The sequence below is a fragment of the Notolepis coatsorum genome, assembly GCF_963971535.1.
Source record: "Notolepis coatsorum genome assembly, chromosome: 2".
Taxonomy (NCBI): domain Eukaryota; kingdom Metazoa; phylum Chordata; class Actinopteri; order Aulopiformes; family Paralepididae; genus Notolepis; species Notolepis coatsorum.
The window spans coordinates 209,490,009-209,502,420 of record NC_140166.1 but is presented as its reverse complement, the minus strand read 5'-3'; the positions used below and the strand labels follow the sequence as shown (position 1 = coordinate 209,502,420).

At 45.3% G+C, this 12,412-nt stretch overlaps 1 protein-coding gene across 1 annotated transcript in view; it reads right to left on the bottom strand.

Moving 5' to 3' along the window:
- Positions 1-753: 753 nt before the first annotated feature.
- The window catches only part of ptprfa (protein tyrosine phosphatase receptor type Fa), a gene marked incomplete at its 3' end in the record, with an annotated part of 262,786 nt that continues 251,127 nt past the window's right edge, over positions 754-12,412 (bottom strand). The window contains exons 23-26 of the mRNA XM_084308488.1: positions 9,103-9,226; positions 7,865-8,040; positions 3,404-3,523; positions 754-912 (exon numbers count right to left, since the gene is read on the bottom strand). Of these exons, the coding sequence (XP_084164614.1) occupies positions 754-912; positions 3,404-3,523; positions 7,865-8,040; positions 9,103-9,226 (579 nt within the window). The remainder of the gene's footprint in view (positions 913-3,403; positions 3,524-7,864; positions 8,041-9,102; positions 9,227-12,412) is intronic.

Here is a 12,412-nt window from a genome sequence, read left to right as displayed (position 1 = left end):
ACACAACTTCCCCTAAACTCACCCCCCACTCCAAGACCTCTCAGGACCTACCACCCCGATCCCGCTCTGTTGCTAAATCATTGACTTTACCTTTTCAGCTGCAGACACCCACAAGCCAATGTTAGAAAACACCTCTTATTGTTAAAGGAACACACCAGCATTATGGGAAATGCTCACCGTCTTCTCCAGAGTCAGACAAGAAGATAGATACACCTTTCCTCTCTGTGCGTTCAGTAGAAAGCGATCCAGCTGCAAGCTAGACAACTAGCCTAGTTGTTGACCAAAAACACCTCTCCCGGAGTATCGGGGCGACAGTGGCTCGAGAGGTAGAGCAGTCGTCTGGCAATCCGGAGGTTCCCCGTTTGATTCCCGCTCCTCCCGGGCAGCGTGCCGATGTGTCCTTGAGCAAGACACTTAACCCCTAATTGCTCCCGATGAGCAGGTTGGCACCTTGCATGGTTGCCGTCGGTGTGTGAATGGGTAAAATGTGAGTAACAAATTGTAAAGCGCTTTGGATAAAAGCACTATATAAAAAAGCAGCCATTTAATTGGTATCTGTTTTCTTGTTTGACTCTGGAGAGGATGGCAAAATAATTTGCCATAATGTTAGTGTTTTCCTTTAAGGAAATGTCAACGGGGAAGAAAACACCAACGTATCCATTTCACCACGCATGCAGACAGTGATTGATTGATTGATTGATTGATTGAATGATTGGTTATGTGTGTTTTTGATGTATTCATGTGAGTTGGAGTTTACCTGCAGTGGACCACCATGGGACCCGCGTCTGGGGGGTTGCAGGCCTTGACCCGCCGCAGGAAGGCCAAGGTGGGGGTGGGGTACTCAGGCACTCCATGGTCTGGCCAGGCCATGAACTGGAACTGTCGCACCTCTCGCTTCTCACTGGAGCCGTTCTATTTCAGCAATAAAGCTCTATTAATGCTTGGCGAAAGGAACGACTAGTGGGGATTCATGTTAGTTCCTTATGATTGTGTATACTGTATATCTCTGGCCTTGTAGCAACATTCCTACTGTATATGGTGGTATTTTAATCTTAATCATACATTTGCCATTCAATTGTGGACAATCCTACCTCCCTTTAGTGTAATCAGTGTGCATTGTTGAGTGCATTTTTTGTATTTGGACATTCATATTGCTCACAAAATGCACAGGCTTACACATGTGTTTCAAGGTTATTCGTCACATGCCTTTCATTTACAGTATAGAGGAGCTGTTTCAAGATTATTTGTCACATCCCTTTCATTTACAGTATAGAGGAGCTGTTTCAAGATTATTTGTCACATCCCTTTCATTTACAGTATAGAGGAGCTGTTTCAAGATTATTTGTCACATCCCTTTCATTTACAGTATAGAGGAGCTGTTTCAAGGTTATTTGTCACATCCCTTTCATTTACAGTATAGAGGAGCTGTTTCAAGGTTATTTGTCACATCCCTTTCATTTACAGTATAGAGGAGCTGTTTCTGGGCTCCTCTGCCTCGCAGGAGCATCAACACACAGTAGTACAAAAGACGCAATAAAAACAGTGTAAGATTAAAACATTAGCAGCACAGCAATAACAAAACAATTTTCAAATAGCAAATCAGTAAGGGCGGCTAGGTGGCGCAGCGGACATTGCGCTCGTCACCAACGCACGAGACACCGGTATCGAATCCGGCTGTCGGCGTTGCCTCCGGCTTGGGCCGGCCGTCATACTAACTCAATTGGCAGAGTCAGCGGGAGGGGAGTCGATGGGTGGTAGGTGGTCGGTTGGGGCGCCTGCACAGCAGAGACAGGAAAATGGCGGGGGGAAGTGTGAGCCTCCCACACGTTACTCCTCGCCAAATGAGAGTCCGCGCTGGCGGGTGAAAAGATGCGACTGGCTGCCTACACGTGTATCGGAGGGGACATGCGATGGGCTTCTATCCTCCCTACAACCGGCCAGTGGGGGGCACATGCGAGCAACGTTCAAGACAGGGGAGGGGAGAATTGGCACGGCTAAATTGGGATGGGAGAAAAAGAGGAAAAAAAGAGGAGAAAAAGTGGACAAAAAAAAAAAGCAAATCAGTATTATGTGCAAATCAGTAGCAGGGACAGCGATAAAGTCACAGGTCGGTGGCCGACTGTTAGTGATATCATGTCCACCAGGGAGACAAAATATCAGTCACGTCAGTGTGTGTATATCTCTCATACTACAGGGCTGATCAGCCTGTATATGGGTGCAGAAAGTCACAAGAGCACAGTGATGAGCGTGTGTAAATATGGTTCACATCAGGCAACAGGAAGTATTTTGGGGGGATTAATTTCCAACATTGTCCATTGGCCTACATACAGTTCCTTAGAGAGTTTAGCTGTTCTACCACAATGCCTTCTGCAGAAGTCACACTAGGTCTTGTGTAACATGAGCCTCCTGGTTTTCGGTATTAAGACAACGGCTGGACGATACTACAGTACAATGAGCTTTTATTTCATCAGCCATTTGATACAATACAATACAGCATCAGTGTTAGATCAGATTTTAAACGTTATTAGCGAAATTACGAGTTGATAAATATCTCCAGGAAACCTGATGAATTAGACGGAATAAAGGAAGCTGGCATACGTGTGTGCAGTCTTTTGAAAGAAGAGACCCAGGGCTTCCGATGGGCGGTTGGTGTGGTTAACCCTCGACCAGGCGTAAAAGTTGTTCAGCTCATCCGGTAGGGAGGTGGCCTTGTGTTTTCATTTAAAGGTCCAATATAAAAATACTACTTAGTCGTGTCTATATTGTCTCCTTATATTCCCATTACATCTTACTAAACACTCTGGTGCAGTGTGCTACTACATACACTGCATATACTATTATTACTATATATACCACTACATATACCATGTATACCATTATTATTATTATTATTATTATTGATAGAATATACCACTGTCCTACTATTATTCTATACTATGTTCTACTTTATTATTATTACTATTTATATTATCATCTTTTTTTCCTACCTGTACCTCCAATCCGCACTACCCCACGCTGCTGTGACAGCTGACTGTCCCCAGGGGGATCAATAAAGGAACTTTGACTCGACTTGTTTGGAAGAAGCGGTGATTTGATCTATGGTTTCAGGTTGGGCAATACCCTGATTGTTGTTGTTGTGGGGACGACCATTTTGGAACAGAAATGGACTCAAACTAGCATGTCCACATATTCAAACACAGGTAGGTACTGTAGTACAACATCCCCCCAACTACACACGACATCCCCCCTGCCCCCCCCACTACACACACACACACACACACACACACACACACACACACACACACACACACACACACACACACACACACACACACACACACACACACACACACACACACACACACACACACACACACACACACACACACACTTTATTTGTCACCTTATAGAGGGTGAAGGTGCGGACGCTGTAGGTAGCGAGCTCCACCGTGTCCAACATGGTCACCTGGATCATCCCATACGTCTCTGTACCTCGACTGGGCCAATACTGGTCACACTTCACCTGTACACACACACACACACGCACATGCACATGCACACACACACACACACACACACACACACACACACACACACACACACACACACGCACAGGCACACACGCACCCTTAAGTTATCAAGACATAAAGACAGTAGATACAGTACAATAACTGGCCTATAGGTTAGAGAAGAGGGCTTGTGACCAGAAGGTTGCAGGTTCGATCCCCCGGACTGGCAGGAAAAATCTGGGCATGGCAGTAAATGAATAACGCTCTCCCGTCCCTCAATACCAGCCACTGAAGTGCCCTTGACATCTACAGTATCTTCCACTCCACTCCTCTCTCTGGTGCCTCCTCTTCCACTCAATAGACCACCTTCCCCTGGCCCTGAGGTAAGCAATAGACCACCTTCCCCTGGCCCTGAGGTAAGCAATAGACCACCTTCCCCTGGCCCTGAGGTAAGCAATAGACCACCTTCCCCTGGCCCTGAGGTAAGCAATAGACCACCTTCCCCTGGCCCTGAGGTAAGCAATGAATATACCACCTTCCCCTGGCCCTGAGGTAAGCATCATCACCATCACTACCACTACCACAGCAGTCCAGCATGTACTGTTTGCTTTGGTCAGTAGACATGAACTCTTGCACTGAAGAACCATACAAGTTTGTTTAGAATCGTTTTGCATGACAGCCCATGTATTTGCAGTTGTGAAGTTAATCAAAATCACTTGGATTGTGAATATGATATATATATATATATATGATATATTATATAAGACACTACTCAACCTCGAATGTCTGGGAATGTTTCCACGTGGTTAAGCCAGACTGTGACATTAATAATACTCGGTTGTTGTGTACTGGTGGCTCAGTGGAAGAGATTTGGCAGGTGGTCGCACTGAAGGGGGTGTGATCATGTCCCCTCATGTCAGCTGTTATGGGAACATGAATGCCACAGGGCTCCCATCCTGTCTCCCTTTAGAGCTGCATTACAAAACAAAGACATCTGCTGGTTTAAACATCTACCCTTTCAAATTAATGACTGCTGGGATGAAATTATAAGCTCACTATGAAATATGCTGGAAGTTTTAAGACCTTTGCGTATACAATAGTAACGTTTAAGAGGAGACAAATTAATCCTTGAGATGAAGAATCATACAAGTACATAGCAGTAGTGTATACTTAAAGATAGCAGAGGTTAGCAGTAGTGTATACTTAAATATAATATAGATAAGCTGTAGTGTATACTTAAAGATAGTAGCGGTTAGCTGTAGTGTATACAATATAGATAAGCTGTAGTGTATACTTAAAGATAGTAGAGATATGCCGTAGTGTCTACTTAAATATAATAGAGATAAGCTGTAATGTATACTTAAATATAGTAGAGGTTAGCTGTAGTGTATACATTTACATTTTGTAATTTAGCTGACTTAGAAGTCAGCAGGAAGGGAACATGTAAACCTAAAGATAGTAGAGGTTAGCTGTAGTGTATACTTAAAGATAGAATAGATCAGCAGTAGTGTATACTTAACTGAGTGAGTTGACAGTGTTGTAGTTATTAACTGAGTGAGTTGACAGTGTTGTAGTTATTAACTGAGTGAGTTGACAGTGGTGTAGTTATTAACTGAGTGAGTTGACAGTGTTGTAGTTATTAACTGAGTGAGTTGACAGGTTACGCTGGAGACACCTGCACCATTGAAGCACGACAAATGTAATTTATTGTGCGAGCAGTAGCCTGGCTGTTCACACTAGCAGTAGCCTGGCTGTTCACACTAGCAGTAGCCTGGCTGTTCACACTAGCAGTAGAGCAGTAGCCTGGTTGTTCACACCAGCAGTAGAGCAGTAGCCTGGCTGTTCACACTAGCAGTAGCCTGGCTGTTCACACTAGCAGTAGAGCAGTAGCCTGGCTGTTCTCACGAGCCAGGCTACTGCTGGCTGTTCACACCAGCAGTAGAGCAGTAGCCAAAGGAAACAATCAGAGCCCCCTTTTTCCGCTGGTGTTGGGGGAGGGAGTGATCGGAGAGCGGGCTGCTCGCGGCAGGACGGCGACGGCTTGTATATTCCAAGCCGAGCCCATCCACCATGGCCGATCCCTCGGCCGGCAAGGCTGTCGGCCTTGTGGACACCTGTCGATTCAACGCCCAGGATACCTCTGGCGGGGGAAAACATGGCCGCCTGTCGAGGGCCTCGTCATCGCCGCTGACGAGGCCGTGCTCTCTCTTCTTCTGGCTGCGCGGTGTGAGGCGGTGTGGGGCCTAGGACAAATACCGCCCGCGCTCCAGCGGAAGACCAAAATCCTCTGCGGAAAGGGGAGCCCTGAGCGGTTATAGCTTGCGGCTGGGTCAAAGCTAATAACGTCAACAACCTTGCGCGATGTGTCGACGTCGGCTGGCCCTCAAGGCCCCGCCACCAGACACAATTTATTTATAGAAAAAACAGCAATTTGAACACAGTTCTAATCGCTGCCAATTCCATACCGTGGCGGTACAGGCTTTAGCAGCCCACCAGCCACTCGCCGGGCCGACCCACCTCATGGCCTCGGCCGGGCGTGGGCACTGTTTCAACATGTCAAAAGCAAAGGACTGATGCTAACACGGAGCACCAGTGGTGGTTGTAAACAGCAACCTCCACTGTGGTGTGCACCATGAAGGGGTTAATGAATAAATGAACTAACACCACGAACATACTGTAGAATGGGCAAGCCCATGTACACAACGTTAAGGGGAGGCGGACCAGAGAGAACCAGTCCCGCATTCATTCATAATATTCACAACAGCACACCAGCCCTAGACCTCAGCCCATTTACCCATGAAGGTAAACAAAGCCCCCCCGCACTACTCCCCCAGTAGACACCGATTGACCGTCAGCATGAATGGTTGAGAGGAGGGAAGATTGTAGCATAGACAGACATTCCCGTAGCAGAGAGACAGAACAAAAACAGTAGCCCCACTATAGCATAGCGTTCGACGCTAATGTGGACAGAAAACAGTGAGCTGAGCCACAACACTGGCCGCCGCTAAATTCCATCCTGCAGCAGTATAGCTCTACTGCCACCCGCCGGGCCGACTCGCTCTCAAGCATCGGCTCCCGGGTGGGACACCGTCCAGCCCCGCCAAGGCACAGGATCGATGCTACCTGGTTAGGCTACCTAGCCACGGCACACCCGCCCTGCACCCTGTTGTCAACCCATTTACCCGTAAAAGGGAAAAATAGGACTCAGCAAAACCCCCCACATTAGCTACCGACTGACCTTCATCAATGAACCGGTTTAAGAGGAGGGAAAAGCGGCAACATCCCACGGCGGGGAACATTAGAACAGTGCCCAGCATTTCAGCAGTAGTGTTAGCATTTAGCATTAGCATTAGCATTTAGCGTTAGCATTAGTGTTTAGCAGCACGCTCCAGGATCGCTTCGAACCCGTCCACTTCAGTGGAACGTTCACAAAACCATCCCGCCCCTGGCGCCGACACACAACATGGTTGTGTAACAAAACAAACCAGCATTACTAACACTAGCATCAATGCCTGATGACACAGGGCTCACCTGTGTGCGAGCCGGCTCGATAGCGAACCTCGCACGCTGTTCCTCGATCTGCTGCCACAAGACGAGGGAACATCAGAATAGACCCGACGTGTCGTTGGAACATACCCCGAAGATTCCAGGGGTAAGCAAATCTCCGTAAGTATCAATATTATCTAAACTTTTCAAATCAACTAGTTGCATAGGGCGTCTTGCATCCGCTATGATGGAAACGAAAATAGAGGAAGAGTGAGTGGTGGCCATGCCCAGTTCTATGTAGCACGCCACTAGGGGCGGGGCCTGGCAGGTGAGGGGTGTATTTTGGTTTTATTCGTTGATGGAGTACAATAGGTACATGAGATGAGGTATATCTCGGTATGGCTTAAGAGCGGGACGCGATGCAAGTACGAAATATAACTGTTAATATGGTCTGAACAGTCTAATCTGTTAATATGGTTTGAACAGTCTAATCTGTTAATATGGTCTGAACAGTCTAATCTGTTAAAATGGTCTGAACAGTCTAATCTGCCTGTCAGACATTTCAGCCTGGATGACGACCAATCACCTCAAACTGAATCTAAGCAAAACGGACTTACTTCACCTCCCGGCCAAATCCTCCCATAAATCAGACCAAAACAAGAAATGTAAACAAAGTGCAATACCAAGCAGGGCTCTTTTGCCTAAAGGTCGCTGATGACATTACAGATTCTACCTTTACATAAGAATATTATGTTCTTAATCTACTAGCCCTGTTAAATAAGAATGTGTTCTTATAGTCAACTAGCCGGGTTAAATAAGAATGTGTTGTTACTCAATTTCCCTGGTTAAATACGGCTCAAATCCCTCACCCGTGACTTTTCTTCCAACCTGGTCATCATGACAATAGTGCTGGTCCTCTGTTCCCAGATCATCCTCCAGAAGTCACTCAGTGTCTCTGGCAGAGGCCCCTGTGTGGCCATGTAGGCGTTCTGCTTCCTGTAGCCGTCTATGTAGTTGCCATTGATGTAGTCACTGCCTGGCAATCCTGTTGGAGATAAACATGGTTTATCACAGTTTATCATCATTATGATATATACGTGATGTAAAACATTATGATATACGTGATGTAAAACATTATGATATACGTGATGTAAAACATATACGCGATGTAAAACATTATGATATACGCGATGTAAAACATTATGATATACGTGATGTAAAACATTATAATATACATGATGTAAAACATTATGATATATGTGATGTAATATACCTGATGTAAAACATTATGATATACCTGATGTAAAACATTATGATATACGTGATGTAAAACATGATATACGTGATGTTAAACATTATGATATACGTGATGTAAAACATTATGATATCCATGATGTAAAACATTATGATATACGTGATGTAAAACATTATGATATACGTGATGTAAACATTATGATATATGTGATGTAAAACATTATGATATATACCTGATGTAAAACATTATGATATACATGATGTAAAACATTATGATATACGTGATGTAAAACATTATGATATACATGATGTAAAACATTATGATATACGTGATGTAAAACATTATGATATACGTGATGTAAAACATTATGATACATACCTGATGTAAAACATTATGATATACGTGATGTAAAACATTATGATATACGTGATGTAAACATTATGATATATGTGATGTAAAACATTATGATATATACCTGATGTAAAACATTATGATATACATGATGTAAAACATTATGATATACGTGATGTAAAACATTATGATATACATGATGTAAAACATTATGATATACGTGATGTAAAACATTATGATATACATGATGTAAAACATTATGATATACATGATGTAAAACATTATGATATACGTGATGCCATGACAGATTGGTCCTGGATTGGTCGGTCTCTCTCTCTCTCTCTCTCTCTCTCTCTCTCTCTCTCTCTCTCTCTCTCTCTCTCTCTCTCTCTCTCTCTCTCTCTCTCTCTCTCTCTCTCTCTCTCTCTCTCTCTCTCTCTCTCTCTCTCTCTCTCTCTCTCTCTCTCTCTCTCTCTCTCTCTCTCTCTCTCTCTCTCTCACCATCCACAGGTGTGAGGATGACCCTGGAGTGGTCGTAGGCAATGACGTTTGCATAGCGATTTTTTGGCTTGTTGACCTCCATGTTGGAATGTTCCCAAGTGAACTGCTGGCCCGGATCTATGGACTGGAGGGAAAGAGACAGCAACAAACAGAGGTGGAGAGAGAGAGAAAGAGAGAGAGAGAGAGAGAGAGAGAGAGAGAGAGAGAGAGAGAGAGAGAGAGAGAGAGAGAGAGGGACAGAGAGAGAGAGCGAGAGGGACAGAGAGAGAGAGAGGGACAGAGAGAGATAGAGAGACAGAGAGAGAGAGAAAGATAATTAAAGAGAGCTGTTACTGCTGCCTTTATATAGTGCTTTTATCCAAAGTGCTTTACAATTTTTGTTCCGCACATTCACCCATTCACTCACACATTCACACACAGACAGACAGACGGCGGAGGCAACCATGCAAGGTGCTGGTGGTGGTGGTGGTGGTTTTGGTGGTGATGGTGGTGGTGGTGGTGGTGGTGGAGGTGGTGGTGGTGGTGGGTGCTAAGGGTACTTTTGAAAAGTGTTGCTCGACAGAATATATATATTTTTTTTACAGAAAATTGTTTTGCTCTATATGTTTCTTGTGCACCTCCAGAATTTAGATATGTTGCAGACACTGTCACGCACTGTACACAGTGTGGCTGGATAACTTGCCAACCTTACCATGGATGTACTTGTGGTTTCACTGTGGTTTTGACATTTGACATTGATTTTGACATTTACATCTGAAGCTGTGCAACATCCATGATTAATCTTCGTTCTTGTTATGGATGGCACTGAACAGAGGCCCTGCTCCAGCAGAATAATGACATGCTGTCAGTGGTTATTCATTATTGACCTTCTCTCTGCACTGATCTAAACATAGTCTGGAAAAAAAAAGAAATACAAACACACGTTCAGCCGAACGAACAATTGGAGGGGGGCTTCCCACCCTCCAGAACATTTACAACAAGCGGTGCAGGGGGAAGGCTAAGAGAATCATCAAGGACTCCAGCCACCCGAACAACTGCCTCTTTGAACTGCTGCGGTCAGGCAAGCGATACCGGAGTCTTAAGGCGAGCACAGAAAGACTCAGAAGAAGCTTCTATCCCCAGGCCATCAGGCTGCTAAACGAACAATAAACACTATGCAACAACCATCAAATGCACACAGCACACACACCCACACGCACACACTCACTTAAACAAACAACACACTGCAGCAACCACTCTCCACACTTTAGATCACACAAACACACTTTATATTTATTGATAAAGGATTTGCACTACAATTCGTACACCTACTGTAAATTGTACCTAAATTGCACCTCATCCCATTTCTGCCTTGCACTATATAGTATTGTATATTAGTACACTGCATAGTATATTGTATATTATATGGTAACTCAGTTACGTCTATTCTGCATCGAACATTGTACATATGTCTATACTGAACACTGTGACCTAATTTTTTTACTTCTAATTTACATGCTATACTATGTTATTTTATTTCATACTTATCTTGTCTAGCACAGTCTCTGGAGCGTAACAGTAAGAAGCATTTTGTATAAAAGTATTCTGTACTTCTGTATGACAACTATTAAAGAAACTTGAAACTTGAACTAGGCGCACCAAGATGCTGTCTGCTTGGCTCATATCTCTCTGCCCTGCCCCTCTCTCTCTCTCTCTCTCTCTCTCTCTCTCTCTCTCTATCTCTCTCTCTCTCTCTCTCTCTCTCTCTCTCTCTCTCTATCGCTCTCTCTCTCTCCATCTTGCTTCGTCTCACTAAGCTCTCTCACTCTCTCTTGCCTGCTCACTCACTCACTCACTCACTCACTCACTCACTCACTCACTCACTCACTCACTCACTCGCTCACTCACTCACTCACTCACTCACTCACTCACTCACTCACTCACTCACTCACTCACTCACTCACTCACTCACTCACTCACTCTCTCTCTCTGCTGTGTGTAAACACTACACCTCCTCCTCCTCTCTCTCTGCTGTGTGTAAACACTACACCTCCTCTCTCTCTCTCTCTCTCTCTCTCTCTCTGCTGTGTGTAAACACTACACCTCCTCTCTCTCTCTCTCTCTCTGCTGTGTGTAAACACTACACCTCCTCTCTCTCTCTCTCTCTCTGCTGTGTGTAAACACTACACCTCCTCCTCCTCCTCTCTCCGCTGTGTGTAAACACTACACCTCTTCTCTCTCTCTCTCTCTCTCTGCTGTGTGTAAACACTACACCTCCTCCTCTCTCTCTCTCTCCGCTGTGTGTAAACACTACACCTCCTCCTCTCTCTCTCTCCGCTGTGTGTAAACACTACACCTCCTCCTCTCTCTCTGCTGTGTGTAAACACTACACCTCCTCTCTCTCTCTCTCTCTCTGCTGTGTGTAAACACTACACCTCCTCCTCCTCTCTCCGCTGTGTGTAAACACTACACCTCCTCTCTCTCTCTCTCTCTCTGCTGTGTGTAAACACTACACCTCCTCCTCCTCTCTCCGCTGTGTGTAAACACTACACCTCCTCCTCCTCTCTCCGCTGTGTGTAAACACTACACCTCCTCCTCCTCCTCTCTCTCTCCGCTGTGTGTAAACACTACACCTCCTCTCTCTCTCTCTCCGCTGTGTGTAAACACTACACCTCCTCCCTCTCTCTCTATGCTGTGTGTAAACACTACACCTCCTCTCCCTCTCTCTCTCTGCTGTGTGTAAACACTACACCTCCTCCCTCTCTCTCTATGCTGTGTGTAAACACTACACCTCCTCCCTCTCTCTCTCTGCTGTGTGTAAACACTACACCTCCTCCCTCTCTCTCTATGCTGTGTGTAAACACTACACCTCCTCTCTCTCTCTCTCTGCTGTGTGTAAACACTACACCTCCTCCTCTCTCTCTCTCGCTGCTGTGTGTAAACACTACACCTCCTCTCTCTCTCACTCTGCTGTGTGTAAACACTACACCTCCTCCTCTCTCACTCTGCTGTGTGTAAACACTACACCTCCTCTCTCTCTCTCTGCTGTGTGTAAACACTACACCTCCTCCTCTCTCTCTCTCGCTGCTGTGTGTAAACACTACACCTCCTCTCTCTCTCACTCTGCTGTGTGTAAACACTACACCTCCTCCTCTCTCTCTCTCGCTGCTGTGTGTAAACACTACACCTCCTCTCTCTCTCACTCTGCTGTGTGTAAACACTACACCTCCTCTCTCTCTCTCTCTGCTGTGTGTAAACACTACACCTCCTCTCTCTCTCACTCTGCTGTGTGTAAACACTACACCTCCTCCTCTCTCTAACTACACCTCCT